Source organism: Lissotriton helveticus, chromosome 4_1 (genome assembly GCF_964261635.1).
Source record: "Lissotriton helveticus chromosome 4_1, aLisHel1.1, whole genome shotgun sequence".
Classification (NCBI taxonomy): domain Eukaryota; kingdom Metazoa; phylum Chordata; class Amphibia; order Caudata; family Salamandridae; genus Lissotriton; species Lissotriton helveticus.
In genome coordinates this window covers 136,519,399-136,537,637 of record NC_136063.1, presented here as the reverse complement: position 1 = coordinate 136,537,637, position 18,239 = coordinate 136,519,399, and the positions used below count along the sequence as shown (strand labels likewise).

The following is an 18,239-nucleotide window of genomic DNA, read 5'->3' as shown; positions in this document are numbered from 1 at the left end:
TCCACACTCCGTGTACCTGCTGGTGTTATGGCTTTAGATGCTGAAAAGGCCTTTGATAAAATCCATTGGCAGTTTTTATTTAAAACGTTATTATCCTTTAATTTTGGACCCTCCTTTATTCGTATGGTTTCGGCTTTATATTATGCCTCCACTGCTCGATTGTTTATTAACGGTCAAATTTCTAACCAATTTTCCCTTTTTAGAGGTACGCGTCAGGGATGTCCCCTCTCCCCTCTTTTATTTTTATTGGGAATAGAACCTTTTCTTAATTCTATTCGTAAGTGTGAGGATATCCAGGGTATCACCATCAAAGATGTTACTGTTAAAACTTTACCATATGCTGATGATGTGTTATTATTTATTAGTAACCCCATTTCGTCTGTACCATTTTTGCTTGATATTATTTCCAAATATTCAGCTGTATCAGGATATAAATTGAATGTTAGTAAAACTGAATTTTTCCCTTTAAATATGCTTTGCACTCCTGATATGTTACCTTCACCTGATACTGTGTGGCAAAAATGCAAGTTGAAATATCTTGGTATATTATTTTCATCATCCTTGCATGCTACCTTGAAATTCAATTGTGATTTTATACTCGATTATGTTAAACAGAAAACTTCCAAATTGTCTTCCCTTCATCTTTCCTGGTGGGGGAGAATGGAATCTATAAAAATGAATATTGCCCCGAAAATATTTTATTTTCTCGCAATGATACCCACTCAATTCCCACTCAAATTTTATAAAGATATTGATAAACTTTTGTCTAAATTTCTTTGGAATAATAAACCTCCTCGGATTGCTTATAAAAAATTAAAGATTCCTAAAAGCCAAGTTGGTTTTGCCCTACCGGATTGTTATCTATACCATAAGGCTTTCATCTTAAAACAGAGCTCGTTGTGGTTTAATATTTCACCTATTATTAATCCTCCTATCTGGTTTCATATTGAAAACTCCCTTGCAAAGCCTTTTCCATTGCCCTCCTTGTTAACTATGTCTCACACCTCTATGGTTGTACATTCCTCGTCCATAATCAAATCATCAAGATTGATTTTTAATGATTTGGACTCTAATTTTGCTTCTCCTTTACTTTATACGGTGCATTTGTCATTATGGCATAGCGCTTTAATAAAATTAAATAGAAATGTCTCTTTTTGGTCTTCATGGATTGACAAGGGCATTTTCTATCTTAAGGATGTCTTCTTAGATGGTGCATTTATTTCATTTGCTCAACTCCAATTAAAATTCAATTTACCAAAGTCTGATTTGTTGAAATATCAATGTTTATGTAATTCCATTTTAGATTCCTTCCCAACTGGTATCCCATCTATATCCTCCGCTGATTTTTTAATTTACCTCAATACTGTTTCTGTATCTTCTAAAGCAGTTTCTGTATTTTATAAAAAACTTACCTTTTCATTAGGCTCCAACGTTGATATAATTTCTACTTTTTGGAATAATGAACTTTCCACTTCCCTGTCAACTGACTCATGGTCATTAATTTGGACCAATAATATTTCTGGATGGTTACCAGTTTCACTTTATCAAACCAATGCTTACATTATGTTTAATTCTTTATGGACTCCACTACGTTTATTTCAAGCTAAATTATTGCCATCCAACCTATGTCGGCATTGTAATTTAAATCCTTGATCTTTATGTCACATGTTATTTGATTGTCCCATTATTATGACATTTTGGTCTGAAGTTTGGAATGTAATATTGAAAATGTTGTCTATTTCTGATCTGCTTTCTTATGAATTGTTAATTTGTAAATCAGTTGTTTTGATTCATCCTCTTGATGATGCTAAAGCAAAGTTATTTAATGTTTTGGTTTCGGCTGCGTTAAAATCAATTAGTTTTTGTTGGAAGGATGCCACTTCTCTTTCAGTTCATGCTTGTTGGACTTGGATTATCTTTACAAGAAGAGGTGCTCAATTATCTTTACAAGGTGTTCATCATAATTCTATGCATTTTCAATCTTTTTGGTCTCCTATTGATTCATATTTAAAGTTATGATTCATGTTTTTTTCACTGTTACTATTTTATTTATTAATTATTATACTCTTTTTTAGCTTATTATTAGTAACTCTATTTATTTAATTTATTATGCTATAAAATGTATATTTCCCCCTATCCCTTCTTCCCTCCCTTCCTTCCTTTCCTTCCTGTTTTTGGTTATCCTTTGGTTGACGATTGTATTTTGCGTTGTACTTTTTTATGCCTGCTTATTTAGGATTGTTCTTATTCACTTGCGTGTAATTTAATGATATAACTTGTACTTTTTCTGTATGTATTTTTGTGTTTTTTCTCTGCCAAACTTCAATAAAATCATTTTGAACTGAAAAAGCTTTATTGGTCAGCAATTGTGGCCAAAGTTTTGAGAAGATCTGATCTTCCTAGATTATCCCGAGAATTTCTTTACTATAAGGATCAGATTGACTACGACTCATATTGGGACCAAGTGACTTCTCCCAGCCACAGAAAGCTGTTCTTTCAATTCAGAGCAAGTACTCTTCCGTTGAGAGCTTTCACAAAGCTCTGAACTGAAGGGGCTAGCGATATATGCCCTCTATCCTTCATTATGTCTGAGAGTGTGTTGCATGTCTTTTTTGTCTATCCCACCTGCGCATGTCCCCGCAAGTACTGGTTTGCCCCTACTTGCAGTCGTTTATGCCAGCGTAGTCAGCTAGCCGCACTCCTGCATCTTGAGGGAAGATTGCAGTTTATTCTTTGCTATAACTGTTGCCAAGTTCTTGGAGCCATGTGGCAGCTGCTCAGAAGGCTTTTATCCCCTTCTTAACTCAGGTGCCACTCCCTTTTTATTGTGTTTTGTATTCAGATGTATTATTAAGGTTTTATTCATTTTTATACCAATATTTTTAAATAAAAATCAGAGATATTTTATTATACATTGTACTGTATTGCATCTTAACGTTGTTTATTTATCACACTTTTTATGTATTGTATAAGTAATTTTATGGTCCTGGTGGCCGAAATAAAGTATTTTGATTGAAGTATTGGTCCATTATCCCCTTTTTTCCAAACTTGGGGGGATATGTACAAGGAAGTGGCAGAGTGACACGTTAGCCGTCATGGCTTAACGCCTCTCTCACCACTTCTGGAATGCAAGGCTGCACCATATTTACAAAAATATGGTGCAGCCTTACGTTTCCCCCTGCGAAGGTGCGACACTTAGCAGTGTAGTGCCAAAGCAGGCACCCTTGCACCATAGCGCAAGAGTGTCTGCATGCAGGGGAGGATTGTTTATGTGTAGGAAGGTGTCCCTTCCTGAACACACACAATTCTGAACTGCCATTCTGTCACTGACATGTGTGCTGCTCAATGCAGCACACATGAAAGTCACAAAATGGCATTTTTTTAGATTGTTTATGTACAGGAAGGAGGACCTTCATGTACATACACAAACCATGGCATTTTGCTTTTCCCCTGTGTGCTGCACAAGGCAGCACACAGGGAAAAAGCAAAAACGAGGAGAATTAATGCATTTCTCCTCGTTTGCCAACTTAAGACCAAGTTTTACCTGGTCCTAATTTTGGCCCTGCCTCCTATGTACGCTGCCCTTGTACATAGGGGGCAAGCTCACCACAACACCCACTGCCCACCGCTTTCACGCTAACCATAGTTCGAAAGGGGGCCTTTTGTACAAGGCAGGCTTAAGCCACGTTAAGTGGCTTAACACTGCCAAGTAAATAAGGCTAAGCCCCTATCGCCACCACAACGTCAGACCTTCAAGGCATATGTAAAAAAGAAGCTGTATTATGAATATGACGTACTTTCCATATTTGCCACATGGAACTCCTTTCAAAGGGTATGCCTGGTGCAAACAGGGACTGCGCACCGTATTAGAAAGCATGCGCTGCCCCAGTGCAGCCATGAACTCGCGCTGCTCTCGGGGCAGCGCATCTTAGTGAAATACGGAGTAGCTGTTTTAAATCTGCTCTGTGTTTCACAGTGCAGGCGGCAAACTGCTTGCACTTTAAAAAGGGGAGAGACATCCTCTGCAGACTGGTGCAGTGAATGACTGCATGGGGATGTCTGGGCGGTTCCTTTCTCCCCTCCAGGGGGCTGCATTTAGTGCACTTTCAGTAGGAGCCCTCAGACATACCTTTAAGTCCCTTTGTGTAGTGTGTTTTCAAGTGGCCCCTCCTTTGTAGCTCACCAGTTACCAACAACCTCAGCACCGTGCAGCCGGAGGAATCTAGGACGCTCCCGATAATCTGCTGGTGGAACATTGGGCCTGGCCTTGCTACCTACTTAAATTCTGAAGGTGAACCTTGAAATCCAACTGTGTGACTTTATATGCATTTTTCTCTTTTCTCCTATTGACTTCAATGGAAAGCAATTGTGTACAAAAGTAATTCCTTTTAGGAACGTGAAAAATTCATAACTTAAATAGCACTTACTGTAGAACAAAGTTCTTGGTCTGAAAAATTACATTAAAATCTGTGTTAGTTTTATAAATTGGTCTCAGATTTATTCTTGGGTGTGTGTCTCATTTATTGCCTCTGTGAGTACAACAAATTCTTAGCACTACTCCCTGTTAAGCCTAACTGCTCACCCACACTACTGCAAAAAGAGTGTTATTATTATCTACTTTTGCCTCTGTAAACCAATCTGGGTCTCACTGGGCTTCTGCACGGTGGGCTTTATTTTAGTGCACCACATAGGGAGCCGACGTCCTACATTGATGATGAGAATATGAAATAAAAGGGCCTCAACAAAAGGTCAATTAGCGCCCGACTTGCAATCACCATTCGTGCAATCATTTGCCTTTGGCACCGGACTCCTAATGAAGCCATTAGTGTCTTGTTTGACATCTTTTAAGGGTGCAATGCATGGTACATGATGTCCATGTTTGGAGTGACCTATCACGAACTCTGTCACTCTGGCACTGCAAGAGGAGCCGCTTGAAAGGGTAAGTGTAGAGGCCATTTTTTCAACCTAGTGGACCATGACTGGACTTAAAAACACTCCATAAATCTTGCCCTTTTACACCAGCTCATCTGCTGGGGCCACAGTGACGGAGAGCAAGACAGGTCAATCCAGGGTTACCGAAGGGCTGCACTTGGTTCTGCCAAAGCAGATGGCAGTATTAGAAAAACAAGCCTCTGAAGGTATATTTTAATATATATTATATTATATTATATTATATCATATCAAGTATTATATTATATTACATCATATTATATTATATTACATTATATTATATTATATTATATCATATCATATCATATTATATTATATTATATTATATTATATTATATTATATTATATTATATTATATTATATTATATTATATCATGTCATATCACGTCATGGCATATTATATCATGTCATGTTATTTCATCTTATATCATGTTTTGCTATGGTATCTTATGTTATGTTGTGTTGTTTTGAGTTATGTTATGTTATATTGTGGTATATTGTGGTATGCTATGTTACCACATAGTATAAAGACAAAACGTCATCTCACCTTTCAGTTCCACCAGCTGGTCATGGTATTTCTTCCTTAGGAGCACTTCCCGCTGGTATTTTTGCAGCAGGTCCTTATTCGCATGTGATACTTCTGTCACCGCTGAGCAGATCTGAAAAAAGATCAATTTCAAGATGTTATAAGTTGAATGTGGAGTGTGAACTATGAAGGAACCCCAGCATGAGCAGCTTGCGCTGCTATGAACAGGGTCAGTCAAGTCAACCCTGCTTGAAGGAAATACACCGGCTCCCCGGAAAGCCACATTATTCTCAGCATTAGCTGCATCACACACAAGGCCACCGGGAAACCTGCTCATGTGATTGAGAAAAGAAACATCTCGTACAGAGAGCATCATACGACACGATAGAACATCGACAAACGAGAACTAAAACACTGCAAGAAAGAGAAAGTCAAAAGACACGTCTACTCCATCTACATCCTTCAGAATCTGGAAGAAAACTGCTCCAGACCTCCTGCAATTCAGAAGATCTGAAACTCACCTCCTAAGAGAAAATGATATTTGGAAACGGTGAGCACCACCCAGGAGCATTCTCCCTCATGTAAACTATACTGTACCCTCGCCGCCACCCTCAGATACTGCTCGATCAGTGCTTTACAAATACCCATATATACATTAATGTAACTCAAAGCTTCAATGGTACTCAGGGGCAGATTTATGTTGCCTGACACATCTCTGCAAATCGGCAGAGATGCATCAGGAAAGATACGGCACTCAAGTTTATCCCTGCGCCGCATTTACAATGCGGCGCACCATGGCGCAGGAATAAACAGATGCGTGTCGCATCTAGGGCATGAAGTTGGCGCAGTGCTGAAGTTGTGTTGCATGCGGCACGCAACTCCAGCACTATTCCAACTTGCCCTATCTCTAACGTGGTGCGTCAAGCCTTACTCCTGCTTCAAGCAGGCGCAGGGTTTTGACGCATCAGCGTTGGGAAAGTGACTCCGTGAAATCTCATATATTTCACTGAGTCACTTTTCAGGGGCGTTCCTGCGACGGAACGCCCCCTCCTGCGTGGAAACGCCCACATGAAACCTGACGCAGGTTTCATGTGGCGCAGGGCCTTACACCATGACGCATCTCCATAGATGCGTCACGATGTAAGTATGTCGCAACGTGGTGCAGGGTTTACGCCGCCGCTGCATCACAGAAGTGACGCAACGGTGGCGCAAAAGTACCGCAAGTCCGACATAAATCTGCCCCTGAGTATTTAGACAATATAAGGATACAATAGCTGAAGGTCGGAACCAGAGCAGGCTTATGGGTTCTTTGGTAAGCACTAACTAGCCTAGAAAACTTCCAGGATCTTTGCTGAGGATTAGATATTTTTGTCAATCTTCACCTAGACCCTTAGCTCCTTGTCTGTCTGCTTCAGCCCATCACAGGGTACACCAGGTCACAAGGCATTCTTACAGCCCCTCACCTGTTTCCTGGCCTCCTTGATGGCGGCTTCGTAGAACTCGGAGAAGTTCTTGACCTGGCTCCGCAGGCTGTTGTAGTTGGTCTTCATGGTCTTGACAAAAGGCTGCAGAGTGGACAAGCGCCGCTGAACACCTTGGGGACACCAGAGGCAAAGGATAGAGGTCAGCAGCCCCTCATTCACAGCGTAGTCAATCTCTGCAAGGATGCGCGACCGCACACCTGTGCACCGTCCTGAGACTTAAAGTCCCACCCGCTCCATGCAGGAGCAGTCCAGACCTGTACGAATGTCCGAGCTCACACACATCCATTCACAAGTCCTAGAGCTCGCTCCTATGTACCTGTCCTGTCACTCATACTAACACCTTCAAGGTGGTTCTACTAAGAATCAAGAGCATTCACCACTGGCCTCTCCTACTGCTTCTCAGCCTCGCCCACAGCTCTTGGCTTCCATCCATTCTCACCTTTACCAGTTCTAACAGGTGCATCTTTGTCACTCACCGCTCCCACTCTCGCTCTTATATCCATAAATCAAACCTATGCGATTCCCCTTCCTTAGTTCTACTCTCACTTGCTTACACATGTTCCCGCATGCGGACCTGCCAATGTGCCCATGACCTGCACTCTGCTGCTCATGACCTGCCCACTGCTGCCCATGACCTACCCACTGCTGCCCGTGACCTGCCCGCTGCTGCCCCTGACCTGCCCGCTGATGCCTATGACCTGCCCGCTGCTGCCCCTGACCTGCCCGCTGCTGCCCGTGACCTGCCCACTGCTGCCCTTGCCGACTCGCACCTGAGAACTGCTCCCGCAGCTGGTCCAGATGCTGCTCCGAGCACTCCGATGCCTCCTTGACCGCCTCCTCCTTCTGCGCCTCCAGGTGACTGATCTCCTGCAGCAGCTCCTCCCTGAGCTTCTGGATCTCTGACTCGTAGGATGAAATCTGGGGAGCAAGAAGGAACTCGCGTCAGTGCTGGATCACGCCGCGGTCGATCAAAGATGGCCAGGATGGAAGACGAGGGAAGGATGATCCTATGGCCTGATTTAGACTAGGGTGGTAAGGACAGGCTTTACATTTCTAGAGGAGGCACTGTATTCAGAGAAGAATTCTTAAGAGGGAATTTCATCTATGTAATAGTAGGATGGTGGATAAAATTCATCTTCATAAATGATAAATTGGGATCCAACTCTAATTCAGGCCCAAAATATTTACCTAATCTGCAATTGTTGGACGTTTTCTCAAGACCTATTTTCGTTCTGGTTTTTTATAAATGACAAAGGGTGTCTGGGCAACTTGAGCTTTTAACTCTCCTCCTCCACTGAGCAAGGCTGTGCACACTGCTGTCCCTGCCCACACTCCAATGTGGGATGAGAACAGAGGCCATCAAGGCTGTGTACAACTCTGCATGCAACAGGCCCACAAATAGTCACACCTTATAACACATTTGAAGTCAAGACCACAAGGGATTGCAAACATGTGCCAAGGCGCATGGGGCGCACACTGAAGAATTACTTTAACACAAAGGCTTACACTCTAAGGGGTATATTTACAAATAAATGATGCAGCACTGCAAGCAATTTAGCAGCGCCATGCTGCCTGATTTAAATAATGCAGGGATGCGCCATATTCACAAGAATACAGCGCACCCCAGCGTTTTCCCTTGTAGTGGCCCTAAAAAAGCTTCCTATCACCAACACAGACACTTTTGCACCACGGTGCAAGAGTGTCTGTGCTGCAGGGGTGATTGTTTATGTGCTGGAAGGGACACCTAAAGGCAATTTGCTCCTTCTATAAGTGCTGCATAATGCGGCACACATAGAGAGAGCAAAATCTATGAGAAATAAAAGTATTTCTCCTCGTTACGTCACTCTAATGCCTGATCTTTAATGGCGTTCGTTTTTTTGGCACTGCCTCAAATGTAAACATCCTTGTAAATCAGGGGCAGTGTCGAAAAGCAATGGGTGTTGTGGTGGAACACCACAGCAACACCCATTGCCCGCCCCTTTCACACAAATACCTGCGTGAAAGGTTATGATATTTTAAAAGCAGAGTTAAGCCACGCAAAGTGGCTTACAGTCATTTTGTAAATATGGAGCAGTGCATTGCGCCACCGTGGAGTCCTAAAAAGAGATGCTCTGGTGGAGCAATGCCCTTGTAAATATGCCCCTAAACAATAGGTTACACTATTCAGAGACTCTACTTTACTAAAGCACACTTTTCCACTGCACCTTATGCACACATTGCAGCATTATAGATCTAGTGTCTCTCAGTGTCTCTCAGTGGCTGCAGTTCAAGAACACATCAGTTCCTCCAGATGTGCAGCCCCTTGCTGTTATGCTTAGCACCCGCCCTATGAGTGTTATGCCACCTAAAGAGGTTTCCATGTTTAATCGACTTCTCTGTTACAGGAACCAAGTGAATGTCTGTTTGGGGGAGGGGTGTTCAACCCACACTATGAGGACTGGGCCAGTCCTAGTGTTAGTAAACCCAGAGAAACCATAGACAAACACTTTGTCTGAGGACCAGCATGAAGCTCAAGTCAGGTAATGCTGGCCTTTATTTTCCTTGGGTCCAAAGGAGCCAGTACGAGAACCATCAACCACTGCACCTACCCATATGCGTATCGATGACCCGCTCCGTCACTCAGTGAGGTAGGCAAAGTAACCATACCTCTTCCTCCGTGGACACCAGAGTTGTGGCACCCCCTGAAGGGGTTGCAGGAACAGTGCATATATTACATGGGATCTGGTCTCCACTCTCACACACTTCCTCTCCTATGGGAAAGAGTTCACTATAGTGAGTTTGGGAATATCCGCTACTTTGGAATTACCACTGAATAAAGCCTGACATTTATCCTATCAGAAATTCTGATCTGGAACTTCACCTATCCCTGGTTGCTTTTGGGTAGAGATGGCTAGACAGTATTCCCTTTAAATTCACACATTTGACTACTAACGGCTTAGAAATGTAACAATGTCCCATCAGTATGATCAAAGGTCGTGTGATGTCATCTTCGATACCATGTATGGGTTAAGTGATGTATGATGTCACCTCTACACCAACTATTTTGGTGAGATGGCATCAGAGTCAGCCCTTCCAAAAGTATTGATCCGCACAAGTCGAGAGCTGCCTGACATCCTCGGTGTGGGAGCCGCCAAGCAATAGCAAACACGCGTCTGTAGTCGCCCTCACCTACCTTGAGACGGAGGCTGGAGGTCAGTCCCTCTGAGCCCTTGAGTTGCTCCTCCAAGCGCTGACATCTGCTTCCTTGGCTGGAGAGCTGCTCCACCAGGATGTGGTTCCTCTCCTCGGCTTCAGCCAGCGACTTCAATGTCACGGGGGACTCCACCTCCACCATTTTGGTCACATACTATATGGAGAACATAAAGAATGTATAGCAAGGGTGATAGTCTTCATGCACTACTGTTGCTCAACCCAGCACATCCAGGCACCACTCTTCATACAGGTGTGAGGTACATCTCCTATCAGATGTGAGGACTCTAATATGTAAATGTCGTAGCACTTGTATAGCGCACGAATCACCCCAGATGGGGTCTCTCCGGCGCTTGTACGCATACCGCTGTGGAACCCTTCCTGGCTTTTCCCTGTGAGGTGCCCACTCCTGGGCACCCCCAAGGTGGAGGCCAGGCATCCTTAGCGTTGTGGGGGCCGTTGTGGAGATTAAGCAAGCTATTGCCCAGAGTTGCAGAGTGGGAATCATGATTAGAATAGGCACCGAGGCGAGAATTATCTGGTCCGAGGAAATTGAGCCCAAGACCCGCCGAGGCAGGAATTGAACCCTGGTCCCGGGCTAGACCTCTGCATCATGGTCTGCCGCTCTAACCATTGAGCCACACTTGGTTGAGTTGCTATTGCTGGGTATATTGAGTGTATGTCAGATGTTTAAAAAATATGTATCAAACGTGTATTTACATGTGTGATTCTTCACTTGAGAATTATCAGTCCACCAGTGTCTGGTAAAGATGAGGTTTCTGGTATTAGGTTAAATGAGGTTACTGCAGCTCACATCACTCTTTCACTGTCTCGCGTCCCTTAAGGTCCAACGTTGGATCCTGAGCTCATGAAGGAATGACCAACTCTAAAGCATATACTATGACTTTTAAAGACCATCATGTGCAGGAGAAGGCCCGCTGCTCTAGCGTCACACACCGAAACACAAAGACTGTTTACATCAAGTCAGTGACAGCAAGCAGACTAATTGAAGGAACATACCCGGAAAAAGGAAGAAAGAAGTCCTCTGATGAAAGGAGATTATTTCAGTGACCTCTGACATTAACAGAACCACCAAAATGATCACCTTTATCAGGGGATAACAATAGTGTGCATGGAAAGGTTACTTGAGAAGCAAACACAATTATGCTGATCTCGGAGCCTTGGAAAAGGCTGCCACACTGATTTCTGACCAGATGAGAACATCATACTAGGAGATAACATAACATAAAGTAGCATAACATAAAATAACATAACATTCCTTAGCATAACATGACATAATATAACAGAACATATCATAACATAACATGACATGACATAAGGTAACATAACATACCTCTGGCCTCTGAGTAATCTACCAGATTGATAGTTGGCTACATAGGACTACTACACCCCCTCTGATCATAGCAGAAGCAACACCACTGACCTCTGACTCCAGGAGAAAACTACAAAACTGATGTCTAGCATAGAATAACTTCCTCGCATCGAGCTCTAGAGTTGGTAGAAGAATAACTGTCATGATCCGTGACTAGGCTCAGTTGCATAAACTAGAAAAGCACGGAGAATTGCCCCTCCGAGCTGTTGAGATGTTTGCGTCTTCTGTAGCAAAAGAGTTTAGTGGTGCATGCAGAGTGTGGACACCGAAGGGTGCGAGGCATCGTATCTACAAAATTTGCACCATGCGAAATGGCATAGCACATGTCCAAGAGTGCCAGGGCACTCTCATAAGATCTGCAATGGTAGCAGCTATCTTCGGTTTATGGAGTATAAGTTCCTCGTGTTTTGCAGCGTTCCCTGCTAGGCTTTCGAGATACACAGGGCCCGATTCACAGAATGAATTTAAGACTAAATCCTAAACTTACTACTATTTGGTATTCACAGAATGCACTTACTACTTTCGGGATTCACAGTGAACTTACTACTTTCAGGATTCACAGAATGAACGTACTGCTTTCGGTATTCACAGAATTGATTTAAGACTACTAACTTTACGTCCGCACTCGGGCCGCAAATTCCGGCCTGGAGGCGGAGCTTGCAGCTTGGAGGCGGGGCTTCTGGCTTGGAGGTGGGGATTTAGCCATGGATGAAATCTCCACCTCTGGGCTGCAAGCTCCGCCCCCAAGCCGGAAGCTCCGCCTCCGAGCCGGAATTTACGGCCCGAGTGCGGACGTAAAAATAGTAGAAAATTATAGTAAAGTTCCTAATATCAGAAGAACATCCTTCCTTAATCACAGTATAACATAGAGGTATCTGACACCATCTTTGAAAAACCAGAAATGGAACTTCTGACACTGGGAGCTGGTACCCGACAGAAGGGGAGTTCTCTGGAAAGGAAAAATGCCCACATCTACCCAAATGGCATGCTTCATCATCAGGCCACACCTCACCATAGAGTCCCTATGGTGGCCTGCCCCTGGAGCTCTTTAAGATGAGAATGAAATGCCCCCCTAACAGTGAGGCGTACGGGACCTAAGAGGAATAAAATGGCACAAGGAAAGGTGAGTTTGATGGAAATTGTACTAGTACCTCCCTACTGCATTACTATAAGCACTGCATTGGACACTGTACAATGGAGCCAAGCCTCAGTTTAGTGTCAACATGTTTCTGCTATCTAAAATAGTGGCCCAATCCAGTCCTGCACATCCATGAGAACTAAGTGTCTCTCTTCCTCGGTACCATCCAATATTAGAGTACTAACGTTCTATTTTTGTCTTCTGTGTGTTGGAAGATGAAAAAATAAAAGTGTGTTACACCTAGCCTGCAAGGTGTAACATTCTGCTCATCTGAGCCGTATTGGTGATAAATAAGGCCACCTGGCTGGAGCTGGTGTCTAAGAGTACCGCTGTTACTTGGGTGTACCATATCTGATCCAACATGTGCCGGGGGACCTCTGACTCTAAATAAAGACTACAACACACTGACAGGAGAAGACCATCATGCTGATGTTTTACTTAAGGGAAGACCACCTTACTGATGTCTGACCACAGGACAACCCTACCACAGTGAACCCTGACACCAGACTAGACCACCAAACTGGTGTCTGGCCTTAGGGCAACACTACCAGAGCGACCTCTGACTCCAAGAGAAGACCATGATACTGGTGTCTGACCCCCTTTTGTACCGCTTTGGCCGCCATAAGTTGGCAGGGTATGCTCAGACGTGAGTCCCTTGCTCACTTTGCCACTGGATTCAAGCAAGCCAGGCTGAAGACGGCTGAAATGCCAGAAACCAGTCCTCAGAAGCGTGTTTCCGGTCCACGGAAGGCATGGCTTGGCAGTTCGGGCTGGACTGTTCCCATGAGGCACAGGGTCGGACTGATTTGCACATGGCCATGTCTGACCTGGGGTGGCTGAGTGGGCTAAAGAACGGGGATGGATCAAACCCAGATCAAAGCCTCGGCTGCTCTATTTTTTTTGGGCCCTTCCGGTCTGGATCCCGGCGAGCTACTTTCGTCGGCTGCAAACCATGGTGACCGGTTTCCTGTGGGGCTCGGGTAGGCGCAGGGTGGCACTGACCACGCTTCTGCGGTCTCGAGCTGAGGGGGGGCTAGCGGTGCCGGACTACGAGCTGTACTACCTGGCGGCACAGCTGCAGTGGTTGACACAGTGGGCAGCGAGGGCCACGAGGGAGGGGAGCGGATCTAATGAGCCAGTGGGGCCGGTGCAGGTGATCTCCCGGATCATACTGGGCCTGCCGATGGGAGACCTCCATCTTACTCAGGAATTTGCGACGGTTCGGAAGTGTTGGTATAGATATCTGCGGAGAGTCCACATTGCAGTGCCGTATGCACCAGAGATCCCGCTCAAACTATGCAGGGTGCTCCCGCACGGGGGCTCATGGCACCGGCTAGAGAACTGGGAGGACCAGGGACTGGCGACCATTGGGACCTCTATGACGGCGGGGCTCTAATGCCCTTCGACCTCCTGCGGGATCGCTTCGGACTGCCGGGGGGGACTTCCTCCTTCATGCGGCACTGACTGCGATGATCCGTAAACACTGGAAGGCGGGTCTGGTGGAGCCTCCGCTATCCACGGGTTGTCAATACGTAGTGATGGCCGCGGGGACGGTTAAGGCTATAACGTGCCTCTATAAATGCATGACTGCGGAGGCTCAGACCACACTAGCAGTTCTGAAGGCGAAATGGGAGGCGGACTTAACGACGGAGATCCCTGAGACGGCGTGATCTGGCATAGTTGAACGGGCCTGGAAAGGGACGCGCAGTGCGAGGTTTCAGCTGGTGCATTTTTACATCCTACACAGAGCGTACCTGACCCCTGACAAGCTCCATAGGTACTTCCCGACACACTCAGCGGCCTGCCCACGCTGTCCGGCAGAGGTGGCTGATTTCCAGCACATGTTCTGGTCCTGCCTGGCACTGGGCTCCTTTTGGCAAGGGGTGGTGGAGACTCTGCGGGAGGTCACTGAGAGGGATTTGCAACCCACAATGGCACACTGCGTCCTACACTGGTTCCCACACACATCGAAAAACAAAATCACTAGTAAATTCCTAGACCTAGGTCTGCTGCTAGCGAAGCGAGCCATAACGTCCCAATAGAAGGCAAATAGGGGACCCACAGTGGAGAGTTGTCGAGCGGAGCTCACTAAATGGGCAAGCTGTGAGGGAGAGATACGTCTGCAACTGGCACTTAGGGCAGGCACTGATACTGCTATGGAGCGGGCCCGGGCCTGGGAGCGATTGGTACTGGAACTCACGCTGCCGACCTCTGACAGCTAGGACTCCCCTGCAGGTAGCCCTGGGCCTTAGACACTATGGCTTGAGTGGGTGATCGGCCCAGATCCTTCCTGGGATCACTCCGCGCCCCTCGTGCTGACTGCACTTTCCTACAGCTCAATACTGATTGTCGGGCTCGGACCTGCTGTGCCCGCGGAGGAATCGGGCTTGCTCTTGTGGTCCTCTGACACACCAGGGGGGAGGGGTGGGGGAGGGTGGCAGGATAGGGGGATAGGGGCGTAAGGGATGGTGGGGTTTGGGGGGGGGACTGGGCGGAGGGTAGAAAGTTGTTTGTTATTGTTCAATGCTCTCTGGAACAGGTGCGGGGGGAATAGGATGGTTAGAAACGCAGCCATATGCACTACCTGAGAAACAGCTCGATGTGAGTACCCTTACAGGTTTTAGCGAATAATGCGCTACTGTATACTGCCGCTCGACCTCCGGGATGTGAGCTGAATGGCCGTGTTAGACTAAGTTTTATATATCAGAACTTTTGTACCACGAATGTGAGATGCTGCCTTCATCGATGACTAGTTTGTACACATATTCCTGCTGCAATAAAAATTCTTTAAAAAAAAAAATGGATCAAACCCAGATCTTTTGACTGGGTGTAAGTGTTTGATTGGTTCAGATGCTCCGTCCATCACCACCCCCTTTTGTACTGCTTTGACCATAGGTGCCACATTTACCTCTGACCTCAAAAGAAGACCACCTTAGTGAGACTGGCCATAGGAGTACAACACTGACCTCTGACACCAGAAGAAGATTTCCACACTTATGTCTGACCATAGGAGAACAATGCCACAGGGACTTCTGACTCAAGAAGAAGACCTTCACACCATGTCTGGCATTAAGAGAATACCACCGCAGTGACCTCTGACTCTAGAAGAAAACCACTACATTCATGCTGTGCATAGGAGAACACTACAACAATGACCGCTGACTCTAATATGAGACTGTTGTACTGACCGCAGACAAACACAGTCACAATTAGGTGGAACACCTCAGCTCACACTGATGCAACTGTTTACTCAAGGGCAGCCATGTCTTGAATACGGAGAGAGCAATGCAGAGGAGTAATGTCTGCATCCCATCTCACCTGCACATCCGCGGGGCGCGCTCGCTCGGCGTCCAGGTGAAGCTGCAGCCCCCTGATCTTCTCATCCAGCCGGCGCACCTCATCTTCCTTCCTCCACTGAAGCGTGTCGATCTGCGCCTCTAGGCGCACCAGCTGCTCCAGCTTCTGCTGCAGAGAGCTCTCTAGATGCTGCACCTTGGACCTCAGGTCTTCGTTCTCCTGGGGATCAAAATGAGGAGGCAAAGCACACCATGAGGGTCGCACCTGAGGGATCATACCTGCAGCCCGCAGCAATGGTTTATCTTCATAGATATATTGCCATTTTCAGTGCAAGTTTCTAAATGTACTCCCAATTAGTTATTTAACAACAGCTGTGTCTCTGCGTTTGCAAAAATGTTTAATTGTTTCAAACAATTTTGTGCAATTCCATGACAATTTAGCAAAATTATTCTTTCAGATTGGTATGGCAAAATACATTTTATTACTGAAGCCTCCATCTCAAATAGAAAGGACTTGTGCAATACCAGTGGGAGCCTGGTTCGAGCAGGAAATATCTCTTGATGACAAAATGTTCTGAACAACCCTTCTCCCGCAGGTGATGATAACGTGAAATTCCGTCATTACAATTTTAGCCCACGTCGTGCGTACCTGTTTCTTGTTCACTAGGGGGATATTTATGAGAGCTCTGCATCACCTTTGCACCATGCACAGTTGTACATGCCTGACACAGGTCTCTGAATCAGACTTATGAAACCATGCAAAGCCACCCTGCGTCACTTTGAGTAATCTTATAAATCTTGAGTAGGGCGTCAAGGGCAAATTGCTAGATGGCTTTACTCTAAGCTCGGGAGGTGATGCCTCCTAACTCCCCCGAATGATACACAGTCCTCTGTTGCTTCCAAACTAGGCCAGCGCTGTATATTAACAAAATATATACAAGTAGGCCTGGGCGAAATATAAAGAATGCATACATTTGGGAATTTCCTGTTACCTTTATTAGTTGAATTTTGTGAAATTTTACCACTATACTTAATTTTGCACTAATCACAGTAAAACGTTATCAGGAATGGTGCAATTTGTAGTAAATTATCACCACAAAGGCATTGGAACACGGGTGGATGCTTTTCGCAGTGTTTTTATTTAATGCATCCTTGTGCCACAAATTGAAGCAAAAATGCACTACAGTATTGCAACAAAGACGGATTAAGATTTCATGCAATTGTGTGTAATTACACATCATTTTGACATATATGATAATTACACAAAATTAAATCAAGTGAATTTCACACACCCCTTCATGCAATGTATTGCCATGTCATTTTTTGAGGGCCTCCACTAAACTATTTTACACAACAGACCACTGTCCTTATTCTCTTTCTTTTGCGTTCAGTAGGTACTATCTGCGTACCTACCTCTAGCAACATCTAATTGCCAATCTTAGGGGCATATTAGCAAGAACCTCGTTAAAATTATCGCTGTTTTAGCGGCGTGAAACTGCCGCTAAAATGGCGATAATGGGCTTGCTAATATGCGTTATAGAATTCCAATAGAAGCCCAGGTTAGATGTGCAGGACATCTAACCTGAGCTTCTATTGGAATTCTATAACGCATATTAGCAAGCCCATTATCGCCGTTTTAGCAGCAGTTTCCAGCGATCATTTTAACGAGGTTCTTGCTAATATGCCCCATAGTTCTTTGGGCAAGGTCCCTTGCATCCTTTTCATTATCTCTCCATATAATAGATCCATATTTCACCATGAGACACTTCTGCTGTTACTGACAATCTGGGTGACCTTGTGCAAACCCTCATAATTGGCTCAACAAAGTAGAGATGACAAGAGAGGCAAAAAAGCAAGGCCAAAATGGCAGAAGATGTTACCTTGACGAGCAGGGCAGAGGGCTGCGCAGAGACAGTGGCCAGCTGCTCCAGAAGCCCCTGGGTCACGCTCAGGCTCTGCTTCAGCCCCTCGTTCTCCACCGTCAGGTTCTGGATCCGCTTTTCAGAATCCGTCACTCCCTGGAACAAGTAGGAAGACATGGAAAGGTCAGCACCAAAATCCACCGAGAAAAACCGAACAAATGGGTAACTGACCAACTATCACTTGTCCATCAACGTTTGGTTCTGCTATTGCTTCTCTTTGTTGCAGTTTGATATTTATCTGCAGAACAGCACTTTCCAACAGTTTGTTGGTCCGTTGTGAAATTGAATATTTATCAGACCCTAGTTTCTCTCTCTATGACGTCGCTGAAGGTTTCCTCTCT

The 18,239-nt window shown here is 45.1% G+C and overlaps 1 protein-coding gene across 1 annotated transcript in view; it reads right to left on the bottom strand.

Annotated features, from left to right (window-relative positions):
- The window catches only part of KIFC2 (kinesin family member C2), a 209,096-nt gene that overhangs the window by 35,718 nt on the left and 155,139 nt on the right, over positions 1 to 18,239 (bottom strand). The window contains exons 7-12 of the mRNA XM_078685515.1: positions 17,857 to 17,994; positions 15,999 to 16,196; positions 10,133 to 10,306; positions 7,731 to 7,878; positions 6,940 to 7,070; positions 5,498 to 5,609 (exon numbers count right to left, since the gene is read on the bottom strand). Of these exons, the coding sequence (XP_078541641.1) occupies positions 5,498 to 5,609; positions 6,940 to 7,070; positions 7,731 to 7,878; positions 10,133 to 10,306; positions 15,999 to 16,196; positions 17,857 to 17,994 (901 nt within the window). The remainder of the gene's footprint in view (positions 1 to 5,497; positions 5,610 to 6,939; positions 7,071 to 7,730; positions 7,879 to 10,132; positions 10,307 to 15,998; positions 16,197 to 17,856; positions 17,995 to 18,239) is intronic.